General features: G+C 43.0%; 1 protein-coding gene across 3 annotated transcripts in view; it reads left to right on the forward strand.

Moving 5' to 3' along the window:
* The window catches only part of LOC110499985 (fatty acyl-CoA reductase 1), a 55,290-nt gene that overhangs the window by 3,164 nt on the left and 26,241 nt on the right, over nucleotides 1-25,885 (forward strand). For 2 of the 3 annotated variants that reach the window (XM_036957241.2, XM_036957242.2), the window contains exon 2: nucleotides 16,725-17,006. In XM_036957241.2, the coding sequence (XP_036813136.1) occupies nucleotides 16,779-17,006 (228 nt within the window). In that variant the 5' untranslated portion in view covers nucleotides 16,725-16,778. Of the gene's footprint in view, nucleotides 1-2,676; nucleotides 2,727-16,724; nucleotides 17,007-25,885 lie in introns of all 3 variants that reach the window. The other variant, XM_090213775.1, reaches the window with a different exon arrangement.

Raw genomic sequence — 25,885 nt, forward strand, 5'->3', positions numbered from 1 at the left:
TTCATCTTTACTCATTAATTGTATACAATAATTAGATGCAAACACCATAATTGAGAAATGTACACATTCAGAGATATAGTTATGCGTGTTTCCTGTCCTTCGAGAGGTCACCAAATGAAACACACTCAACATAACTGTCTCTTAAGTGTCCACTGACCCTTCCCACATTCTCACAAGTGGACATGTAGTTTAATTTTCCCATTTTGGGGATTTAGGAGTTCGGCCATGTGAAATCCTTTGTTCACTCTGTGGTCTCTCTCTCTGCATGAAATGGGGGAGAGAGTCTCCGCCAGGAATTTACGACCTGAGATAACAGAACCTGGGTGTAGGAGAGAGTGAGAGAGGGGTAGGCCCCGATCTACACCCAGAAAGGGCCACATCATAACAGCAGAATCAGACAGCTTAGTCTCTCTTACTCACTTTACCTCCCTCCCCCCCTCTCTCTTTCTCTCTCTCTCTCTTTTTCTCTTGCTCTCTCCATCCCCCCTCTCCTCTAAACAGCCGCTGTGCTTTCTTTCTCGGTGCCAAAGTGTGTTTTATTCTCCTGGCGCACTTTGCCACCATGCTTTTGCCCATTGCCAGCAGAGAACAGGGTGGCATGGACATCACAGATGTATCATGGGTGGTTGAGTCTGTCCTCTCCACTTATTTAAGTCCCGTCCTCCTTTCAACTCGTGTTCATTTCTGGAAGTACAAGTTTGGGGTGGAAGAGTTGTGCAACAGCCTCAAAAGCACTTCTAGAAACATCTACGTGTAAAGCAGGTCTGAATCTGTCAAGACCCGTATGGTTAGTCTGGAGACCTGCAGGGGTTTTTGTCAGAGGCTTTGTGTTATGCAAACACATCAGGATGCTTGTGGGTGGATGGATATTTGGGGAGTTTTGTGGCATAAAGCTCATGTGATGAGGCGCGCTGTAGGTTGTAGGTTGTGCTGTAAGTGTTCTGGACCTAAGGGGAAAAGGAAAAATACACCTGTTGAGAATCAGATATATTCCATTCCTCAACTATGTAACCGTAAATAACCTCCTCAAATAGATAGTCAGAAGTTGCTAAATCCATTTTTGGAGTTATACATTAATGATATGTATCCATTGAGCTTAGTTCAACTGTCGTATCCCATCAGAATTCAAAATATGAGCTTTTTTTTACTCCAATGTTTGTAAACAGTAAATATTAACAAACACTGTATACCTTAAACAACTTCGGAACCCCTCGACAACATTCCACTGAAAAGGCAGAGCGCGAAATTCTAAAATATTTTTTAGAAATATGTAACTTTCATACATTCACAAGTGCAATACACTTCTTGTTAATCTACCCATCATGTCCGATTTCAAAAAGGCTTTACAGCGAAAACACACCATATGATTATGTTAGGTCAGAGCCTAGTCACAAAAACACGCACAGCCATTTTCCAGCGAAAGAGAGGAGTCACAAAAAGCAGAAATAGAGATACAATTAATCACTAACCTTTGATGATCTTCGTCAGATGGCACTCATAGGACTTCATGTATGTTTTGTTCGATAAAGTTCATATTTATATACAAAAATCTCAGTTTACATTGGCGCTTTATGGTCAGTAATGTTGTGCCTCAAAAACATCCGGCAAATTTTCAGAGAGCCACATCAATTTACAGAAATACTCATAATAAACTTTGATAAAAGACACAACTATTATGCACAGAATTATAGATATACTTCTCCTTAATGCAACCGCTGTGTTTTCAAAAAAGCTTTATGGAAAAAGCAAACCATGCAATAATCTGAGTACGGCGCTCAGACACAAAAACAAGCTATGCAGATACCCGCCATGTTGTGGAGTCAGTAAAAGTCAGAAATAGCGTTATAAATATTCACTTACCTTTGATGATCTTCATCAGAATGCACTCCCAGGAATCCCAGTTCCACAATAAATGTTTGTTTTGTTTGATAAAGTCCATAATTTATGTCCAAATGCCTCCTTTTGTTAGGACGTTTGGTAAACAAATCCAAATTCACTAGGCGCGGGCAAGTCCAGGTGAAAGTTCAGACAAAAAGTTTAAAAAATGTTATATTACAGTTCGTAGAAACATGTTAAAAAAACATGCTTAAAACGGATGGTCAGTCCTTAAATCCATAGCTCTGTCTTTGAATTTGAGACTGGTTACATTGCTCCAGCCCTATCCCCCTGCTTTTTACCCACACAGTTGTGGGTTGTTATTTTAACTGCTGATTGCTACTTTTAATGACCACTAAAAACGTGCTGAAGAAAAGGTAGCCCTCAAACTTTAACAGTCTCATATGTTGAATGCAAGGACCTGCATGCTGTTGGGATTGTCTATGAAGTGAATGAATAATGTAGGGAAAGGCATAGGTAAAGAGAAGTGTAGTCTAATGTGTTTACGGTGATGGGTTGAAGAGGTTAGGCACAGGAGCTATGTTAATGGGACTTGATGGTGCACTTCACCCCTAGACAATACAAACACATTAGACTGAAGCAATGGGAAAGGAAACAATTTAGGCTACTTGCTTTGTAGTTAACTTAGTTTTAGTTAACTTATTAGAGGCATATCTGTGATACCATTACTTCAACTTTGCTTCTGTTCCAATACAGTCCCATAATTAGTGTGACCATGTAATCTATTTAACTGGTTGATTTGGTTCTGTGTTTTTGGTTTTGTGTGATTTGTGTGCTCAGTGCCAGTGGAGATGCTAATCCTGTCATGGAGAGAGTTGGCACAGAAGGATGTGAGTAACACTAAACACACACTCTGTTAAATATGGCCCTATTCCCACTACAAGAGCTGAGGAGAGTCTGAGGAACAGAGTGGCTACTTTTTAATTCACACTACATGCATTATTGGTCCGCAGCTCAAATTGACCGTAAATATCAAAGTAGCCACTAAGTTAAGCAAAAATGATTTAATAATCCAAGCAACTTTTCTACTTAAACATATTACAATATTGAATAATGCAACCAAATCATGTGCAGATCCTTTTTTACGATGTATCATATCGTTGTACCTGAACGTCATAGCTTTCTCTCCATCTCCTTTTAAAATAGGGAGCCAATTAGTTTTCTTATGGCTCTCTCTTGTCCCTCTGAGCAATATGTTGGAAACACATAGTCGCAATAAAATCCCGTTATTGAATCATAATACATATATAATCGCAATACATATCGTATCGGCACCTAAGCATCATGATACAATTGTATCGTGAGGTCCCTGGCAATTCCCAGCCCTACAATTAAAGGGTTCACTTTCTCGTCCGTACACATTAAATTAGCTAACAATACACAGCTAACTCCTGCTAGCTAGCTAACTAACAACATGCTTAATGATCAAGTAACGTTAGCATATCAATAATGAATGTTTACCCCACCCATAGGAATATAAAAGTACAGTAACGTTATACAGTATCCTTCCTATTATAATTTGCAAAGAACAATATAGGAGGAAGGTTGAATCCTATTACACCGGCTCCGACGCAAGTCATATGTGGCAAGGCTTGCAGGCGATAATGGATTACAAAGGGCAACCCAGCCATGAGTTGCCCAGCTATGCAGAACTCCCAAATTAGGAATATAACACTGTGCCTTGAATGAAAACCCTTTTTTCTGGATGACTGTCTGATCTCGCTCTCCATGGCTGATGTGAGCCAATCATTTAAACAAGTTAACAATCACAAGGCCGCCGGGCCAGACGGAATGCCAGGGCGCGTTCTCGAAGCATGCGCAGACCAGCTGGCAAGTGTCTTCACAGACATTTTCAATCTCTCGTTGGCCCAGTCTGTAATCCCAACATGTTTCAAGCTGGCCACCAATTTGCATACCACCCCAACAGATCCACAGATGACGCAATTTCAATTTCACTTCACACTGCCTTCTCCCACCTGAAGAAAAGAAGAAATAACTATGTGAGAATACTGCTCATAGACTAGAGCTCAGCGTTCAACACCATAGTCCCCTCCAACCACATCACAAAGCTAGGGACCCTAGGACTGAACCCCTCCTTCTGCAACTGGATCCAAGACTTCCTGACGGGACGGCCCCAGGAGACGATGGTAGGCAACAACACCTCCGCCATGCTGACCCTAAACACTGGGGCTCTCAGGGGTGTGTGCTTAGTTCCCTCCTGTGCTCCCTGTTTACCCACGACTGCGTGGCCACGCACGACTCCAACGCCATCAAGTTTGCTGACGACAGAACTGTGGTAGGCCTGATCACAGACGGCGATGAGTCTGCCTACAGGGAGGAGGCCAGTGACTTAGCAGTGTGGTGCCAGAACGACAACCTCTCCCTCAACGTCAGTAAGCCCAAGGAGCTGATCGTGGACTATAGGAGAAAGAGGGGAGAGGACGCCCCCATCCACATCGAAGTGGCTGGTGTGGAACAGGTCAAGTGCTTCAAGTTCCTTGGCTTCCACATCACTAAGGACATGGTCCACACACACCCGCACAGTCATGAAGAGGGCACGGCATCACCTCTTCCCCCTCAGGAAGCTGAAAAGATTTGGCATGGGTCCTCGGATCCTCTACAGCTGCACCATCGAGAGCATCTTGACTGGCTGCATCACCGCTTGGTATGGTAAATGTACTGCCCTTGACCGCAAAGCACTACAGAGGGTGGTGCAGACTGCCAGGTGCATCACTAAGGCCAAGCTCCTTGCCATCCAGGACCTCTACATCAGGTGGTGTCAGAGGAAGGCCTGAAAAATTCAGAGACAGGCTCCGAGACAGCTTCTACCTCCAAGCCATAAGACTGCTAAATGTCCAGACTGCTAAATAGTCAATTAATGGTACCCCAAACTATCTGATTTGCACTATTTGATCTGCACTCTCTATCTTGCACTGACACTATGCACATTCACACAGGCCTGGGCAACTCCAGTCCTCGGGGACCTGATTGGTGTTACACTATTCCCCCATCCCTAGCAAACACACCTGATTTAAACTAATTGCATTTTTAACTGAAGATCATGATTAGTTGATTATTGGAGTCAGGTGTGTTAGCTGGGGATAGGGCAAAACTGTGACACCAATCAGGCCCCTGAGGCCTGGAGTTGCCCAGGCCTGCCAGACTAGACTTTAAATGTGACTCACCGCCTGGATTTGGTCTTATGTAGCAAAATTTGAAATTGATTTTTTTTTACATTTGATTAAAGTAGAGACTCAGAGCTACAAAATGGTATATCATATACTGCATTTTTTAGGAACTCCGGGAAAGTAATTCTGCTTTGAAAGTTGATAAACTTGCAAACTCACTTTTGAGAAAATGGCCTTTGAATGTTTTGGTATGCAGTGAAGAGCTCTTCTTTGTCTACACACCTTCTAAAGCTTTAACCCCACCCATCTCGTTTCGCTCTTGGAGCGTTCAGAGTGCACACTTGACTGATGATTTGTTTACCTCTGGATAACATGAAAACAGCCTAACCAGCTCCGCTGGCAATAATTTCATTACGCTTTTTTGCCGACGTTTACTGACACCCGCCATATTCAACGGGTGTTGTACACTTTAGACATGTAGCTAGCTAGGTAAACAATGACCCTAGCTAGGTAAACAACATGTAAGATCACACACGTCACGTAACGTTAGCTAAAAAGCCAGCCAGCTAACGTTAGCTAGTTAAACAACAATGAACACAGTGCCAAATCATGTCGTTACTACCCTGCATGAATCTGCTGGGAGCTAACCAACCAGGTTCAATGTTAGCTAGCTAACATTAGGCTCTAACTAGCAAAGCAAACGGCTCTGGCATATGAATAATAACGTAAGCTAGGGAGACAGCCAGCTAATGTTAGCTAGCTAACAGTACAGTTTAGCTTGAAATTAAACCACTTTCTGTCAAAATTAGAAACATGTCATATCTGAAAATGTAGCTCGGTAACACTAGACTATCTTACCCTTATACATCATCATGCATGATGGACACGTCTCCCTGTCACGGATGCCATGCCACGGTTGTCCTTAGTTTGAAGATATAATACGGAGACAGGTGTTTTCTCCATCTCTTTAGCTACCATACTCTAATTCCACTGATTTCAAAACTCGATCCTCCGGAAAGTGGAGAGCAACACTTATGCAGTTTCACTACACAATACAAAATTTTAAAGCTGCGTTTGACAGGATAACTGTTAGAGGAATTCTAAATTCCTATATGTTTTGTAGCCAAAATCAAATTCGCACTCTCTCTATTTCATTAATGAGTTGTAAATTCATTAATTATGCATGAAATAGATCGAGACCAGTCTTAAAAGTCAGGTATCAGCGTTTATTACAAGAGAGTACTGACACATACACATTTTTCCACAGGTTATAAACTGAAAATGACGTCAGCGTTTTCTAAATGTTCTATCTCTTCATGACACCGGTAGAGAGGCCCTATAGTTTCTCGAGCTTTCGCTCCACGCCTGAAGTCAAGGTCAGTCAGTATAAATCAGCATTCTAGACAGTCTGGAGATAGTCCGTTCCTGCCACCTGGAGATTGTACAAATGAATGAACTAAGGAACAGACCTTCATTGTTACTAAACTCCTGACTACATAATATACAATTGGGAATGGGAGCAAGAGAGAAAATTCATATATGTACAGTACATTATAGCATTTGGACTAGTCAGTTCTGATTGGAATGTATACATAATTAGTCATTTCAACCATAATTTCCTCTAACAATAACTAACACAGACTGACCAGCTCAAATAGACAGAAGCCTTCTATATGGCAGACCAATCCGAACTCCTCTCTCGACATGTCCAGCCCACTCATTATCTTAGCCAATCATGGCTCGTGGGAAGGTTGCTGACTTTTTCTATGGCTTAACCAACAAAGCTTGTAATTTAATAATTGTTTGTTATTAAGGCACATGAAAGTTCATATGTTCCAGAAGGCAGTTCTGCAAAAAAAAACTGCATTATTTATTTAATTTAAAAAAAAGTTAAAATGGCTCTCCTGTGAATTTGTGACTTGCGACATACGCCTAGTTTCCTGAAACTGGTCACATATACACACCATATACACACTCACTCACTACATTGACACTCCCACACAAAACTCCCACACATTCACATATACTTCATACGCACACGCACACATAACACACACACGCAGATTGACCCAACACAAACACACATACATACACATTACACACACGCACATTCATACACTTTTACACTCATAATTTGCTGCTGCTACTCTGTTCTTTATTTTACTCTTATTATTATCTATCCTGATGCCTAGTCACTTTACCCTGCGTCAAATTCCTCGTACCTCTGAACATTGATCTGGTACTGGTACTCCCTGTAAATAGCTTAATTCTTGTGTATTTTATTTTACTCCTCTTGTGTTGCTATTTTTAGTTTTCAACTCTGCGTTGTTGGGCTCGTAATCATTCATTTCACTGTAAATTCTACACAAGTTGTATTTGGGCGTATGTGACAAATACAATTTGATTTGATATAGGCTACATAGCTAAGTAACGTTAGCTAGCAAGCTAGCTTGCGAAACAATATAATTTCTTAACTCTCATATAAACGTGATGGCTGTAGCTGAATTCTGACGTTTAGCTTAACCATAGCTTAGGTTTACACTAGCTAGCGTATTAGAGTTATCTTAGAACAAACCAGGCTTAATTTGATCAATATCATGGAAGTCATTATATGAGGTAAAACGTTGATAATTCAGAGTTGCTTCCTAGCCTGGACCTCGTTGGCTCAGTGCAGTCAAGCAAAAACAAAACGACAACTGAGATTTGAGCCTACGGCGACAATTTCAGAATGTATTTTAGGTAAAAACTCAATAAAACAAGTCTTAGAAATAAGGTAAATGTCTGTACATTTCAGCTGTTTCAAAAACATTGCTATGCTATTACCATTTTTACTGTAAGAGTGTTGGCTCAACGAGACAATTGTGTTTGCACTGCCCTGCTTAGAGGGGGGAAACTTTCGGGGGAGTGTCGTGCCCTACCTCTGGAGGTAGCAGTCGAGAAGTGACAAGTTCGCAAGTTTACATTGCAGTATATAGAAGACAAGGGTATTTTTTGTGAAAAGTCTTATAAGTCTGAAGACACTCTTATAAGGAAACGTTTTGTCATGAGTTCAAAAGAATGAAGGAAGGATCATTAAATAGCATTAGAGCAAGATAAATAGACAGAATAGAAGAGAAAAGAAGTAGAGGAAAATACCAAGAAGAAAGGAGGAGAAGAAAGGTGGAGAACAAATGAGGCAGAGGAAAGAGGAAGGAAACGAAACGCTGTTCTTGCACCTGACCCACATCCCTCATGGGAGACCCAGATTCCGCTGTGGCACCACTAAAGGCCATTGTACCCAGTCCCTGTATTTATGAGCAGGGGAGGCAAGGGATCAAGGAGGGGACCTGTCAGACCTCAAGGATGAATGGCCTTTGGATGGGAAGGGGAGACGGGGGCGGGGGGGGGGGCTGCCCAGCTGCCTGACACACTGTTAACAGTTCATTTGATGGAACATTTACGCCTCAAAGCAGGGATTTAAATTCAACACTAGCTGCCTCCCTATGATGTCTGTGGACCTGTTGGCTGTTTCAGACCAGAGCCGTGTTGTGGGAACTAGGAAAAAACAGGGTAGCGTTTGACATTTTCTGAACCGTAGAAGGACACGGGTATTCTGTTTACAGAATATCATAAAGCATCATTGAGAAGAGGTACTGATTTTCCATCTCTAGACTGGGTTAAATGGGTTAATAGAGGGAATGGAGACCAATACAATAGTGTGTGTGTGTGTGTGTGCGTGCCTGAGTTATGAGACTGTTTAAATGTCAGCAGTGATGTTATCCCAAAGGATGGCTATAGGCCAGTATGCTATAGGCTAACGCTGCTCACAGCTTCTCTAATGACAGAGCCACTCAGTCCATGTGACGACACACACAAGGGTTTGACATCCTTGTGAATGTCTCAAGAATGTCTTACTCTCACCTGAATGTCTCAAGAATGTCTTACTCTCACCTGAATGTCTCAAGAATGTCTGTCACCTACTGGAAGAGCACTGTGAAGCTAACAACTTGTTGTGTTTGGAAGACTTTATAGCAGTAGCGGTGTCTCTGAGAATAACCTTAGAGACAGCTGGGAGCTGTAAGAGCAGCATTTATTTAATTTCTCACTCCGACAAGCCTTGTACCCAGCAGAAGGCCAAAGCTGATTGTATCCTCTTTTCCCCGAACAACCAAATGAACACAACAACAACTCCCGGCCCAAAATCTAGTTAGATTTGAAAGAAAACTTCATTGTCCATTAGGTTAACACAAAATGGAAAATTGTCTTTGGCGATCTTGGCATTAAAAGGATAAAAACCGACATAAAAAATATTCCTTTGTGAATTGTTCTCCTGTGAAAGAAGAATAGACCCACATCTCCCTTGATATCTGTGAGCTTTTCTAGGTTGTACCTCTACTTTACTGATGGTTGTGTGGATGATACATGTTAGAACATCTTGTCTATGTTTGTTGGATGCATCCAGGGAGATTTTCTTCTTGTGTGCCAAGTTCATGGAAGGAAATAAATATTTTACAATACTGTAATCTGCCTGAGAGTGGTATATCATTTTCCCTCGTCTTAATCTAGCCCAGGGATGGGCAAATCCAGTCCTCGGGGGACTGATTGGTGTCACAGTTTCGCCCCAGCTAACACACCTGACTACAAAAATCAACTAATCATGGTTTTCAGTTTAGAATGCAATTTGTTTAATGAGCTGTGTTTTCTAGGTATGGGGTAAAAGTGTGAAACCTCTCTGGACCCCAAGGACTGGAGTTGCCCATCCCTGATCTAGCCTAACCCCTTCCTGCTTTTTACCATCTGAAGCCTCCCAACTTGAGCTAAGAGTTTTCTTCTGGACTAGGATTGTGGTCAGGAAAAACTCCCAGTTCTTACTTTCAACCCTCTATTTCCATTGTACCTATTTAGGTACCTGGTGACTTGGCCCATGGTCACAATGTAAGACCAATAGATGGAATACAGGCAGCTTGTCAATGACACCCAATGTTCGTTCATTATAGACCGTGCTGGCAGCGATCAAGGCCCCTCCATCATTTAGTGTGTAGTAGTACGTTGATGTGTTGTTGTGCACATGTCCATGTCCCTCCATCTCCTGTTCACTGTAACGTGACTCTCCACTCAATGCTTGATTAAACTAATCAGTCTGCCTGGGTCACGACTCCTGACCTCAGTCTGGTCTCATGATTACTCAGGGCCTGTCACTCAAGTCAAGGCTGGAAATAGACTTCACTTTCATGCATCCTTCATGTCAATAGCAGAAATCTATCATATAGGCATCAGTTGACAGGGAGAAATGGAATAAGTGAATTATTGATCAGTCACCCCAGATATGAAAGCACTTGATTTGAAGCTCCTGCAGTGATGCAGGAAATATTGAGAAGTCGGTGGTTATGGCTGCAACGATATCCCTTTTTCCACATTAGGGGATTGAGTCACTGGCCCACAGTCCCAGCCTGTGATGAATGGGTTCTAACTAAGCAGCCCCCTGTTAGCCTGACATGCTAACTGTTCACCATCTTAGTAATGAGTCTTTGGTGTGAATTAGGGCCTGTTCCCATCAGCATATTGTCTCTGTGTGGCAGCCTAGGGACAGGTGGGACTGGGCCGCCAACACCTTGGTAATGACTGCTCAAACTAGTTATTACACACAGCAGGATGTTCTACTGGTGACTCCCCACTTCCTGATGTGATGTAGGACCAAGACTATTCCTGTGTTTGCTGTAGCATGGTTTAATGATGTAATGCCTGTAAAATACATGCATGGGTTTTGTGTTTTTCTTTTATGTGTGTGTGTGTGTGTGTGTGAGTGAGAACAGGACTACCAGAGTGTGAGTGAGAACAGGACTACCAGAGTGTGAGTGAGAACAGGACTACCAGAGTGTGAGTGAGAACAGGACTACCAGAGTGTGAGTGAGAACAGGACTACCAGAGTGTGAGTGAGAACAGGACTACCAGAGTGTGTGTGAGAACAGGACTACCAGAGTGTGTGTGAGAACAGGACTACCAGAGTGTGTGTGAGAACAGGACTACCAGAGTGTGTGTGAGAACAGGACTACCAGAGCGTGTGTGGACAGGACTACCAGTGCGTGTGTGGACAGGACTACCAGTGCGTGTGTGGACAGTGTGTGTGTGTATTTTCATGGGATCACATAATTTTGGTCTGTGTAGCTTTCAAAATGTCATGCGATTGAGTGGATGTGTCCATTACTAAAATACGTGAACATATAGGCTTGTATTTTACTCTATGTATGATATATTATTACTGTCATATTCAATATTTTAACATGATTAAACCCTAAACGTTATACCCACACGTTAGGCAGGTTGTCTTTAGAATGGACACAGATATCCTGGATCATATAGGCTAATGAGCAAGGAAGCTGTGGTAGCTGTCACTCACCATATAGGGGCTTTGGACTGATGCCAAGGTGCCAGGATATCCTGTGCCTGGCCTGTCTGACCCAGACCAGGGTGATGCAGTACAGTGAGCAGAGACCAGGTCTGGGTCCGGACCAAAGGCAAATAGACACCATGTACCCTGCCTCTGTCATTCACTGTCAGGGGTAGTGTAATTACAGAATCCTTTAGATCACAGATAACGTAACGATATACACACATTCAATCTACCAGTGCATGAGTTCCATAGAGGACACCTGAATCTGACAGTCGGCTTGTGGAAACAGCAAAGTGTGAGTCTATGGGCCAAGCACCATACTGGAAATGTGACGTCATAAAATAACAACCGTCTCCATAGCCCAGGTTTACTGTGTATCTATAGAGTGGAGGGAAAACTAGAAAGGAAATTACTCAATTAAATTCATTATTACATTAAATTAATCACATATAGGCTTATAAAAGAAAGAGCTTAAAGCTTTTTGCACAGCTAATGCAATTAAATCGAACTATTTTGGCAATTAAACGCCCACACATGCAAGGAAACAAAAAACAAAGCAGGAAAAACTCCTGACAGAATGTTTGTGTGGGGTAAATAATATAATGCCATCTCCAACGAGAGCCCTTGACTGTCACTTATTGGTGAACGGCTTTTGTGGATTGCTTTGTTTTGACCTCAAAGTGATGTTTGTTTACACTATTATGACCTAGATAGCAGGAAGTCGAGGCTGCTGTTACATGTAAGGATGATGCATCATTGAAAAAGGCCCAAGACATGGATGCTTCAGCAACAGTGGAGGGTTGTGTCTGGGTTACTGACACTGTTGCGTCTCCTGGGAATGGTGAATGGCCAGCATTGGATTGTCAGTGAATGTCGTACTAACCTGTTGGCGGTCCACTGAATTTCCACCATCTTGAAATTGATGTGGGTCCTGGGCTGAAAACCAACTCATTGTGCTTCTTAGTTTGCTTGTTAGCGTTCTCATGTAGCTTCTATTCCCTCTAGTCATACGCAGGCTAAACCACAGGATTACGTTCATCCATCTTTTTTTCTTTAAGCGTTAAGTGTTAACCACTGCTTTAATCTAATGACCAGTATATTTCTCCATCATCCACCCCCTCAGGCCAAAGACGGTGCGTACGGTGCGTATAGCAACACAGAGAAAGGGAGAACTCATTTCCTCTTTTGGCCAAACCAGTAGGCCTGCAAAACGAAGGAAAGTAGCTTTGCGAATGCAAGCCCTCATTCACAAGGCTGTACCCTACTCATCCTTCCCAGTAAACGTTGTGCCTCATGAAAACAGTAATCATCGTTCATCATCAATGTCACCCATCTTAATCTCTAAACAGAGCTCTGTGTTTGACCCATTAGCCAACGATAGACAGGCAGACTGACAGACTGTGGCTGTGGAATAGTTGGGCTCCTAAGTAGGGCACGGCCCCTATGTACTTCCCGAGTTCCAGGGAGTGCACAATGCCAGGTTGTTGGATGAGATAGGGCTGTTGGCAGCTGGTGCCCGCTGCTGCCTGAAACCCAGGTGGTTGGCGCGGATGTGTTTACTGTTGTGGGTGGTGCTCTTTGGTTGAGCAGCCTCCAAGGCCTGGGTTCTCAGGGGAGAGTGGCCGTTTTGTGGAAGAGGCTGCTGACTTCTCTTTTGTGATGTTGGGCACTGCCCGTTCTTAGTACACTAAAGTCGCCTTAATTATTGTCAGTCACAGTATTCCTCTTTCTGATTCTTTCTCTGTTCTCTGTTGAGCTGGCTTCGGTCCGTGTTCATTTCTCAGACGGCGGGCAGCCAGCGAGGCTGTAGTGTGTGTCTGGGTTTCTACTGACCGACCAATGGCAGATTGATGTGCTTAAAGGCTGTAAGGCCCTCTGTGGCAGAGTACCGCTGAGGAACGCCGTGAGTCCAACAGCTGTCTTCCTTAAAACAGGCACAGACCTCCTGGTGAGAGGAGCTGCCAAGGCAAAACACAGAAAAGCACTCGCTCAAAGGAAACGGCAGTAGCTGGATGCCTAATGAGAAAATCCTGCAGTGGAGGAGGATTTGTGCTGTAACTTTGATAGCAGAAAAGTCTCTCAACATCATTATGGAACTGTCTTTAAATGACTTTCTGAGGCTATATGGTTCTTTGTCAAAAAGACTCCGCACTTATCAGCAAACAAGTAGTTGACTTATCCTTTAGGGTTACAAAGCAGGGAATGTGATGAGATTGTCATTTAGTGACAGAGCAGTTTGGATCAAGTTAATACAGATTGACATCTCCAGAGCCTTACTTTGGCTGAGTCCTCTAAGTCTCGATCATACACATTATCGACCAGATAAATGGTTTGGGGATTTATCCTGAGCCAGGATCAACCTCACCTTCCCTCGCTGCAAGCTGCATGTCTGTGATTGACAGCTCCCCTCTGCCCCCAGCCCCATGTGTTAAGACTGGGACTCTACTGCAGCAGGTGTCAGTGTCCATCCCCTTGGTGAAGGACATACCATAGCTTATGTTTAGTGAAGGCAGTAGAGCCAGTCTCTCTCTATAGACCCAAACTACTGTAAGCAGTCACAGAGAGTATAGTGGGCTACAGATCATAGATAACCATAGTGTGAGTGTTAGTGAGGCTATTCCTATCAGCTCCTTCACTCTCCCACTCTAATCTACTTCTTGATGGGGAGAAGAGGAGTGAGCGGCTGAAGGCTGTGACCTGGATGGAATGCCCTGGCTGGACCGCTGGTGTGTGTGTATCCATGTGAGGAGCTAATCCATAGTGACCTCCAGCTCCTCCCCCCTGGTCCTTTAGTCTCCCAAGAATCTCTGCAATATACTGGAGCATAGACATGACATGATATCAATGAAGGGACCTTGACCGTGACCCCCTTTTGTAGGGGCGTTTTAAAGAGTCACACTGTGGGAGAGAGAGGTTAGGGTCAGAGATGTGTGTTTGAGGGAGGGAGGTAGGTTTTTCTCTATTTTCTCTGTATCTTAGTCGTTGCTTTGGGGGATGTAGTTCCAGTCCTTCAGCTAACACTGTTGGGAACCTGTGGCCCAGAGACCAGGAGAGAAGATGGAGAAGGATACAGAGAACCCGCACATGGCTTTTCTAGCTTGAACACTTATCATGGTTGGTTGGCTGGCCCCACTAAACACTGACCAATCTTTGTGCCAGTATTTGATGGTCATCGTTTATAAGGCTGATAGGACACCAGTTTTGCAGGCTGGTTAACTTAGGCCAGGGTTGTTATCCGCTTTGGAGAGGCGTGTGATATGTTGAATGGAATCACATTGAATAGTTGAAAGTAACTCCTCTAACTTTTCTAACGCAGGCTGTATTTGAAAGTACATTTGGTGTGAGGTTGGACAAATCAGATGTCAATGTAGCCTACATAAACCCAAAGGACACCATCATTACAACGTGAAGCTAGGTATACTGTCATTGGTCACCATAGCAGCACCCACCCGTAGCACGCGCTCCAGCAGGTATATCTCACTGGTCACCCCCAAAGCCAATTCTTCCTTTGGCCACCTCTCCTTCCAGTTCTCTGCTGCCAATGTCTGGAACGAACTGCAAAAATATCTGAAGCTGGGGACTCTTACCTCCCTCACTAGCTTTAAGCACCAGCTGTCAGAGCAGCTCACAGATCACTGTACCTGTACATAGCTCATCTGTAAATAGCCCATCCAATCTACCTCATCCCCATATAGTATTTATTTATTTATCTTGCTCCTTTGCACCCCAGTATCTCTACTTGCATACTCATCTTCTGCACACCCTACAATTTCAGTGTTTAATTGTTGTTCACCTCACATCTCATGCTGGTTAAGGTGTTAAGATACAGTAGGAGTGAGGGCATTGAGAGCAATAGTAATGGTGTCTTTTTGTAGGCACTAACGGAGACTAATTCCACCATGGCTCGATGGCCAAAGCCTGTGGGGAAATTAATGGAGGTTTTGTAGGGGTTTTGGATAAACTCCCAAAATAAGTTCTGTGGTAAACACAGGCTTAAGAGATCTTATACATTTTGTTCTATGAGATCATCTTCATCAGCTAATGTCACTTTTTGTGAATTCTGAAGAATTTATGTAATAAAAACAGTCCCAAAGCACATGAAGTCTTCATAATTCATAAAGGTCATGTTGACTGACTGATGTTATCTCATAGAACAAAACGTGTGGCTCACTTGGTAGAGCAGGGCACTTGCAGCGCCAGGGTTGTAGGTTGGATTCCCGTGGGGGATCAGTATGAAAATGTATGCAGTGACTACTGTAAGTCGCTCTGGGTAAGAGCATCTGCTAAAATGACTGAATCTCCTAAACCTATTTCAACCTCAGACCTTATTTTCTGCGTTTATCCCAAAACCCCATTCTATCCCTTTTCATTTCCTCCATAGGAATGGCTGAACAAGCTAGAGGTAGAAAATGCTAACTCATTTCAGTTTTTTGTGACTACAAGCTGGCGAGCTCTATTGCTGACCTTGATATGTAGTTGGCTCTCTGGATGACTGCCCTGAGAAGGGAGGGGTTAATGATGCTCTTTGTACTGGCTTGGAAACTATCTTATAACCAAAGCTGGCTGACACTCTTCTGAATGGGGTAATAATGATGCATTACCTTTACTACAGCTATAGGCTGTGATTGATTGCCTTATGAATATTCATGATCGCTGATAGACATGGCAGCTCTGCTTCTTGCTCCTAAGCAACTTTGCAGTATTTTATTTTTTTTTTGTGTTATTTCTTACATTATTAGCCCAAAACAGGTTTTTTTGCATTCATGTTTGTTTATTTATTTATTTATTTCATTCTTTTACTTTTCGATTTGTGTTTTCATATAATCTTTCTGCACTGTTGGAGCTAGGAACACAAGCATTTCTAGAAAAAGACCGGTGCAAGGGGAAAATAGGCTGATAGGCTTGACGAACAAAACAAACTGGTAACAGACAAAAAGAGAACACAGGTATAAATACACTGGGGATAATGGAGAAGATGGGTGACATCTGGAGGGGGTTGGAGACGAGCACAAAGACAGGTAAAACAGATCAGGGTGTGACACTTTCAATACATCCGCAATAACATCATCTCCCCACTTACCATGTCATTAACAAAGTTACTCCCAGCACCCAGTGAGTCCCAGCTCTACTTCTCTCTACAGGTCTGTCACCTAATACTCAGCATTAATACATACACAATACATACTGTAGGTTATGTCAAGTGTAATGAGTGTTTGCTCATGTAAAGAGATTCTGAGTCTGAACAGAGTGTAGTGCGGTTCTAATTTTCTCTCAGCCTCAGCTAATTGTCTCCTATCGTTTCTTCTCTCTCTCTCTCATTCTCTCTCCAGCCACCCCTTTATCTATCTCTCTAGGAGCTGCCTAGACCAGGACAAGCTACACAGATGGGAAAGACAGGAGAAGAGGCAGGGGCAGACGCCAGCATGGCATCTATCGCTGACTACTACGCAGGCAAGAATGTGCTGATCACTGGCGCCACGGGCTTCATGGGCAAGGTGCTGGTGGAGAAACTGCTGCGGTCCTGTCCAGAGGTCCGAACCCTCTACCTCCTGGTCAGGCCCAAGGCTGGACAGTCCATGCAGGAACGGGTCAGCGACATGATGAAGTGCAAGGTGAGGGGCACTACTAGGCTGTAGTACACTAGGCTGTAGTACACTAGGCTGTAGTACACTAGGCTGTAGTACCAGGGGGTGAATCTAGTCTAAAGAAGTTCCTTCTCATGATGTCATCCTATTGATCTGCACTGATCTGAAGTGAAGGCAAACTGTATAATTAATCTGTTTCCTGTTGGCTTTGTGCTACATGCAGGTTGATTGGCTTCGGTGTTTTGTTGTCTTACAGCTTTGTGTTTATTGAAACATTGCTTGATGTTGTGAGAGAAATGTCCCAATGAATCGTATATAAAATGGTTTATGGCTGTTGCCAGTGAAGTTCAAGTGGACTAAGCTCATCCAAGCCATACGAGCCTACTCACCTACAGAGAGATAAAGGGGCGAGAGAGAAAGGAAGAGAAAGAAAGAGGGAAGGAGAGAGGGATGGGAAAAGACTGTGTTGGGCTTAATGAGCTCTGATAGATTGAGACTGGGTGAGTATTGACGTGCTCACAAATGCACGCTGAAGCATCGGGGCTCTGTTTTACTATCTGCTGCTACTGATGTTGTTATTGCACTCTAACTGAAAACAAACACACACACACACAGATAATTAACTGTCAACAATGGAGGCACCAGTTAATGGTGTCTTAATTAACTCTCTGTCTACAATGGAGGCACCAGTTAATGGTTCAGAGAGAGAGAGACAGACAGACAGAGAGACAGACAGAGAGACAGACAGAGAGACAGACAGAGAGACAGAGAGAGAGACAGAGAGCGAGAGACAGAGAGCGAGAGAGAGAGAGCGAGAGAGAGAGCGAGAGAGAGACAGAGAGAGAGAGAGATTCTACCTGCTGTGATTTCTGAATTCAAACGCCCAGAATGTGTCTTCACACACCAGAGATAGGATAACAATTGGTGTTCATCAAACACAGTAGTCTGTTTGTGCAGTTGACAACACTAGCCACCCAAACAAGACAGGTGAGGGAGGAGAGGATAAAGAAACAGACTGGCTGCCATATCTAGCCTAATCAAACCAGACCATTCAAAGGAATGTGTTTAACTACGGCTGTATAAAGCATTTCCCTCCGATTGTTATTCATGTCACTGTTGCAGTCTGCATCGTCTCTCGTGACAGTCTTAACAACAGCTCGCACTTGAGATTCTGGGTGCCGAGTTTACGGTCTCTGTAATATCCGTCTTAGAGGTTTTTCTTTACACACAAGGATTCTATAGGATGAATGCTCTCGGCCCGTTCCAGCCGCCTTTCATGACGTATGGCCTAATGGATATCGAATGTCACTCAGAACACTTGTTGCTAGGTAACAGCCAAACCGAGCGTCTCTGTGGGCTTCGTTAAGGCAAAGGTGCTGTGACCTGGAAAAGGACATCCAGATAGACATCTGATTGATTTGACTCTCTCCTGATATGCCTTGACCATTAAAGAATAGGCCTAATAATTAGCTGTTGTCTGGTTAGTTGAGTTCTGTGAATTGCAGGGCATTGGATGTAATGTAACGTGTGATAGATTTGCATAAGGGGTAAGGGTGCCTTATAGTTGAGGCTTTTTTGCATGCCTTCTCCCACTAATAGGATGCTATTCTCTTAAATTCTAGAAATAGAATAACCTTATTTAGAGCTGAAACAGAGCTTTAGCCCAGCGTGTTCTTGTCAGAGTGCAGATCTGTGTGGGAGAGTTGGGGGATGCTGGAATGCTAGAGGGGCAAGAAGGGGAATCTGCTGGAATTCTGCTGACTGGGCTTGGGTCTGAGTGGGTGATGACCTGGCCAATATGTTCTGTATTGAGAAATGGTCAGTGGAAGAGGAGTGGTTTTTAGTTTGGTGGGATGTGGTTGGTGGAACCTAAATGGCTCCATGTAAAACCGTGGAGGGATGGTGTGTGTGTGTGTGTGTGTGTGTGTGTGTGTGTTCGTGTGTTCGTGTACCTTATTAGTTGCTGACTCCAGCAGTCATCTGGATCTCACCAAGGGAGGGCCAGAACTGAACAGCTGCCCTGGTGTACTGCATCCCAGACCTGCCCACCTTCTGTTCTCCTGTTTATTAACACCATACCTCAGCTATTACCACACCTCTCTTATCAAACAGTCTAGTGGATGTGGAAATGTAACCGATTGTTGGTTCTCCATATTTGTTCAAACTTGTACTCAGTTATCAGAGGGGAGGAGGAGGGCATGGAGGGTGTTGAACCAGGCCTCTACTGAACAACTGTTGTGTTGTTCTTGTTTTGGTAAAGAACAGTCATCTCTCTCTTTGTCCTCCTCTTGTCTTGCTCTGAATGAAGGGAATGAAGGGTACATTGTGTGACTGACGGAGCAGCAGGGAAGCAAGGGTGTGGTGATATACTGCGTCTTCTGCCCTTGAGCAAGGCAGTTAAGCCACACAAGAACTGCTCTTGTGCGCTGATGACGTGGATTAAAGCAGCCATTAAAGCATTAAATGTGTCTTCTGCATTTAACCCAACTCCTCTGAATCAGAGAGGTATGGGGGGTACCTCTCTGATTCAGAGGAGTTGGGTTAAATGTAGAAGACACATTTCGGTTGAATGCATTCAGTTGTGCAACTGACTAGGTATCCACGTCCCCATTCCAGTGTGTGTGTGTGTGTGTGTGTGTGTGTGTGTGTGTGAGAGAGATTAATTACATTTTGCCTTTCATTTTGTCTCCCTGACCGACCCTGATCACTGTGTCACACACACGTTTAGGGCAGGGTGGCTATCACACTCCACCTATAGCTGTATAGCATATCCCTGTCTCTGACTCCCTTTGTCTTTCTCTCTCTCTCTCTCTCTCTCTCTCTTTATCTTTATCTCTGTCTCTCTCTGTCTTTCTCTCTCTTGATCTCTGTCTCTCTGTCTTTCTCTTTCTGTCTCTCTCTGTTGCTCTCTCTCTCTTTGTGTGTATATATATATATATATACACACACACACACACACACACACACACACACACACACACACACACACACACACACACACACACACACACGACCACAGCCAGTTGGATGTATATTTCTTAGGAAAAGCCTGTGGTTGTAGTGTGGGCTATGTGCTTTTCCTGTTTTAATCTCATCCCACAGTGCCAGCCAGGTCTGTCTGTTGGGACATGCCTGGAGCTATGTTCCGTCTAATTGTTTTTGGCACTGAGCAAATTTCAGTTCTGCTGAGAGCAAACTTGAATGTTGTGAAAATTCTGTGCAACTTCCAGCATGTATTTACTGTGAACACTGAGGCTGTACCCACTTTAAGTTAGTTTTAACAGTGGCCAAGTAGGCTACTGTGGCAATTTGATCATAATGCAGGCCTACCATCAAAAACAATGGAGAAAAAGCATCCCATCATTTTTTTACCCCCTTTTTCTCCCCAGTTTCATAGTATCCAATTATTAGTAGTTACTGTCTTGTCTCATCTCTACAACTCCCGTACGGGCTCGGGAGAGACATGCTTCCTCCGAAACACAACCCCACCAAGCCGCACTGCTTCTTAACACAGCGCGCATCCAACCAGGAAGCCAGCCGCACCAATGTGTCGGAGGAAACACCGTACACCTAGCGACCTGGTCAGCGTGCACTGCGCCTGGCCCGCCACAGGAGTCGCTAGTGCACGATGAGACAAGGATATCCCTACCGGCCAAACCCTCCCTAATCCGGAACACACTAGGCCAATTGTGCGTCGCACCATGTACTTCCGGCTGTGTCAGAGTCTGGGCTCAAACCCAGAGTCTCTGGTGGCACAGCTAGCACTGCGATGCAGTGCCTTAGACCACTGCGCCACCAGGGAGGCCTTCCCATAACTATTTAAAATGGAAATAGCTGTTCTATCATTCACCCTACAGTAGAAGCCAATGTGTGGTGTTCAGTGTAGGCCTACATTCCATTAAACATTTGATAAAAACGTACAGGGGTTGATATTAAACTGGTCTCCCGAGTTTCGCAATGGTCTAAGACACTGCAACTCAGTACAAGAGGTGTCACTGCAGTACCTGGTTTGAATCCAGGCTGCATCATATCCGGCTGTGATTGGGAGTCCAATAGGGTGGGGCACAGTTGGCCCAGTGATCTGGGTTTGGCTGGGGTAGATTGTAAATAAGAATTTGTTCTTAACTGACTTGCCTAGTTAAATAAAAGTTCAATATTATTATTTTTTTTAACTGTTTATCCACATGTCCTTCAGACAAGGTGACTGAACATGTTGGTGTGTTGTTTGATGCAAGAAACCACTTCACAAAGTAAAATGCATAATTATTCCCATACCATTACTACAGAGAATCAGACAAATGATGCTACCCTCTGCCTATTGGCTACTTAGCTTATTCAAGCTTGTCTCAAAATACAACATTGATGTTGCAGTGACCATCACGAGTCATGAAGGCAGTCAAATTCCACCTGACCGTTTAGTCACGGTAATTAGGCTTCTCCAAGCTCTGATGCTGATGATGGTCATTAGTAGCCTACCAAACTCGCTAACTGCCTGGTACTCAGCACTCGATTGTCCCTCTAATCACTCTGACATCAATGCAAATGTCATTACAAAACGAATCAAACACTTCATAAGAGCCCATGAGCTCATGTAGTGCAACATTTATATAGGCTATGCAATTGCATGAGAAAACAGAGTGATGGCTTCTATTATAAAGGGGAGGCACCCATCAGCTTTTTATAGCATAGGCCTACTTTATTTATTTCTCAACATTCCTAATATTAAGCAAATATTAAGCACATGACTTCTCTTTACAACAGGAGTATAGCCTACCTGGTTGGCATGAAAATGAACCACAGGAAAAGTGTCCTCCATTCTCTATTTAAGTGCAGTGATGACATGTATTTTTCCCCTACCACTGTTTGCATGATAATGGTCCATTCTAAATCAAAACAAATTTCACACATATATTATTTAGTATACAGTTGAAGTCGGAAGTTTACATACACCTTAGCCAAGTACATTTAAACTCAGTTTTTCACAATTCCTGACATTTAATCCTAGTAAAAATTCCCTGTCTTAGGTCAGTTAGGATCACCACTTTATTTTAAGAATGTGAAATATAATAATAGTAGAGAGAATTATTTATTTCAAATTGTATTTCTTTCATCACATTCCCAGTGGGTCAGAAAATTACAAACACTCAATTAGTATTTGGTAGCATTGCCTTTAAATGGCTGGTGCTTCTACACTTGCAGGTGCTTCTACACCTGCATTGATTGCTGTTTGGGGTTTTAGGCTGGGTTTCTGTACAGCACTTTGAGATATCAGCCTATGTACCAAGGGCTATATAAATACATTTGATTTGATTTAACTTAGGTCAAATGTTTCGGGTAGCCTTCCACAAGCTTCCCATAACAAGTTGGTTGAATTTTGGCCCATTCCTCCTGACAGAGCTGGTGTAAGTGAGTCAGGTTGGAAGGCCTCCTTGCTCACACACACTTTTTCAGTTCTGCCATTTGCATCCAAGCTTTAACTTCCTGACTGATGTCTTGAGATGTTGCTTCAATATATCCACATCATTTTCCTGCCTCATGATGCTATCTATTTTGTGATGTGCACCAGTACCTCCTGCAGCAAAGCACCCCCACAACACGATGCTGCCACCCCCGTGCTTCACAGTTGGGATGGTGTTCTTCGGCTTGCAAGCATCCCCCTTTTTCCTCCAAACATAACGATGGTCATTATGGCCAAACAGTTTTAATTTTGTTTCATCAGACCAGAGGACATATCTCCAAAAAGTACAATCTTTGTCCCCATGTGCAGTTGCAAACCGTAGTCTGGCTTTTTTATGGTGGGTTTTGGAGCAGTGGCTTCATCCTTGCTGAGCGGTCTTTCAGGTTATGTTGATATAAGACTTGTTTTACTGTGGATATAGATACTTTTGTACCTGTTTCCTCCAGCGTCTTCACAGGGTCCTTTGCTGTTGTTCTGGGATTGATTTGCACTTCTCGCACCAAAGTACATTCATCTCTAGGAGACAGAACATGTCTCCTTCCTGAGTGGTATGATGGCTGCGTGGTCCCATGGTGTTTATACTTGCGAACTATTGTTTGTACAGATGAACGTGGTACCTTAAGGCATTTGGAAATTGCTCCCAAGGATGAACCAGACTTGTGGAGGTCTACAATGTTTTTTCTGGGTTCTTGGCTGATCTATTTTGATTTGCCCATGATGTTAAGCAAAGAGGCACTGAGTTTGAAGGTAGGCCTTGAAATACATCCACAGGTACACCTCCAATTGACTCAAATTATGTCAATTAGCCTATCAGAAGCTTCTAAAGCCATGACATCATTTTCTGGAATTTTCCAAGCTGTTTAAAGGCACAGTCAATTTAGTGTATGTAAACTTCTGACCCACTGGAATTGGGATACAGTGAATTATAAGTGAAATAATCTGTCTGTAAACAATTGTTGGAAAAACTACTTGTATCATGCACAAAGTAGATGTCCTAACCGACTTGCCAAAATTATAGTTTGTTAACAAGAAATTTGTGGAGTGGTTGAAAAACAAGTTTTAATGACTCCCTGACCTTTAGAGATCCTTTTAATTCTCTATTTGGTTAGGTCAGGGTGTGTCTAGGGTGGGCAATCTATGTTTTCTATTTCTTTGTTGGCCTGGTATGGTTCCCAATCAGAGGCAGCTGTCTATCGTTGTCTCTGATTGGGGATCATATTTAGGCAGCCTTTTCCCACCTGTTGTTTGTGGGATCTTGTTTTTGTGTAGCTGCCTGTGAGCAGCCCAGAACGTCACGTTTCCTTTTCTTCTGTATTGTTTTTGGTGAGTTTCATAATTATTAAACATGTGGAACTCTAAGTACGCTGCGCCTTGGTCCATTCAGACAAACGTGATAGTTATGTAATCTTCCCGACTTCAACTGTATGTAAAGATTAAATCAAGAATAGTCTGATGGGTGCAATATTAGCCTGTCACTTGTGAATTATATATTATCAATTGTATATGATGCCCAGCATAAGAAACAATGCCTTTTTTAAATGACTTTTTCGAATCATAGTCGCACACCCCATGTAGCCTAGCCCATAGGCATATTTGTTTAATTAAGGATTGTATCACAATTAAAGTGGCCAAATAACTTCTTAAAATGAAGCACATTACTCCGCTTTACAACGGGTGTGGAGCTTAACTGGCATACATAATGTGTGCAGCGTGTGAGTTTCAAGTTTGGGGAAGATCATTTTCACCATAAAAATGCACCTTTATAGTAAAGGCATTACCTGCATATCATATTTGTGGTCACTTTTGATAATGCTGTTTTCCCATTAGTGTTTTTAGCCTACTGTCGTGTGCGTATTGCTGTGCTTATAATGTGAAGAAATAGGCTAATAGTTTATCAACATTTTAAGCTAAACGTTCTGATCTGTTGGGTCAGCCTCATTGCGTAAAAAAAATGTTTTTGATGCTAGTGGTTGTATTAATTTGGGATCTATCGCATCTGTCCCAGACTATGTTTGGAATATTTATTTCTCACACAGAATAGAATAGGTCAACTTTTGTACTATGGGGGATAGTAGATTGACATAGGCTCGTGCTCTTGCTGTTCGTTAGGCCTACTCATCTTGTTGGCTGACGAAAAGTAAATGTGGACAGTTCCAATATCTTCAATATGCTCCTCGGAATTGGATAAGGATGCACACTGTTGCAATTGTATTCAATTGTATTCTTCATTCTATAAAATAATGCCACGAAATTCTAAGCAAATCTTGTCTTCTAAATGAACTATTGTAGCCCACAGCCATATGGCATAGCCAGATCAGTATCTAACATAAGGACAACTCAGAGTATGGTGTTCTGTTATTCTGAAATAGACTACATTTTCTTCATATCATGTTTCTTTAGACCTGTCTAAAGTAAATAATGGATTTATTGTGAAGGTGTAGGGCTGTATTACATGGATTTATTGTGAAGGTGCAGGGCTATATTACATTTATTAGACTTTTTCAAATGTAGATGTTCCAAAGGTCTGCATCCGTGGCTTGGAGGCTGTGTGTGGAAGACAGGAGATGTTAAATGTGTTTGTTCATGAACGGTCAATTACTGTGAGACCGACAGTTATTTTCTTGACAATCACTGGCTGACAAAATTCCGTGTCCGCCACAGCCCTGCTTGGAGATCGACCAGTCGACTGCGATTGTTGAGTGCTTCTCTCTGTGGGCTATATTTGTTTCTGGGGGAGCTGCGTGACCGTGAACGCTCGCTCGCAGCTTAGAGGGAACATTGGCCTGGAGTTTAGTCTCTACGGAGGGAGGGCAGGGCCAGATCAGAATGACAGCCAGGACAGACTACCTAGCCAGTCATCTAAAGGTTATTGAACTACCACATCCATACCCCATTAGGACCAGGAGTTCAGGGAAAACTAGACGTGGAGGAAAGCTGACCAATGATGACTTAATAATCCCTCGGCTCCTTTAAAGTGCCCCGACCATTTACACATTTGAATCACTTCTATGATATGACGAACAACTGAGTTGTAAAATATAAGCAAGGCATGTTGGCCAGGCAATGTAAAATCCACAAAGTTTACAGGCTTGGCATTCAGCCTATATTAAGGTTTCCATATTAGGCAACTACTCCACCTAGATATTTAACACACTTTTACAGAAACCTACAATGACAATTAGTATTTTAGGGCACTCTATAACTGAAATAGCCTAAAGCTTTCCTGCCTCACTGAATTCAATGTCAGTAATTTTATCCCCAGATGGCTTTCTATATATGGTAGCAATTGAGCTTGGGGACGAGGTCACATGTTGTCCAGTAGAAACAAAACCTCTGTTTAGATTAAGGCTGCAACTACGTCCATAATGTATTTAGAAATGTCTGCCTTTGTGGATTCCTTTGTTTCAGTGCTCTGTGGTAAACCAGTGGTGACAGTGGCTGGTACTAT

This window comes from Oncorhynchus mykiss, chromosome 21 (genome assembly GCF_057628025.1).
Source record: "Oncorhynchus mykiss isolate SJ-2025 chromosome 21, ASM5762802v1, whole genome shotgun sequence".
Taxonomy (NCBI): Eukaryota; Metazoa; Chordata; class Actinopteri; order Salmoniformes; family Salmonidae; genus Oncorhynchus; species Oncorhynchus mykiss.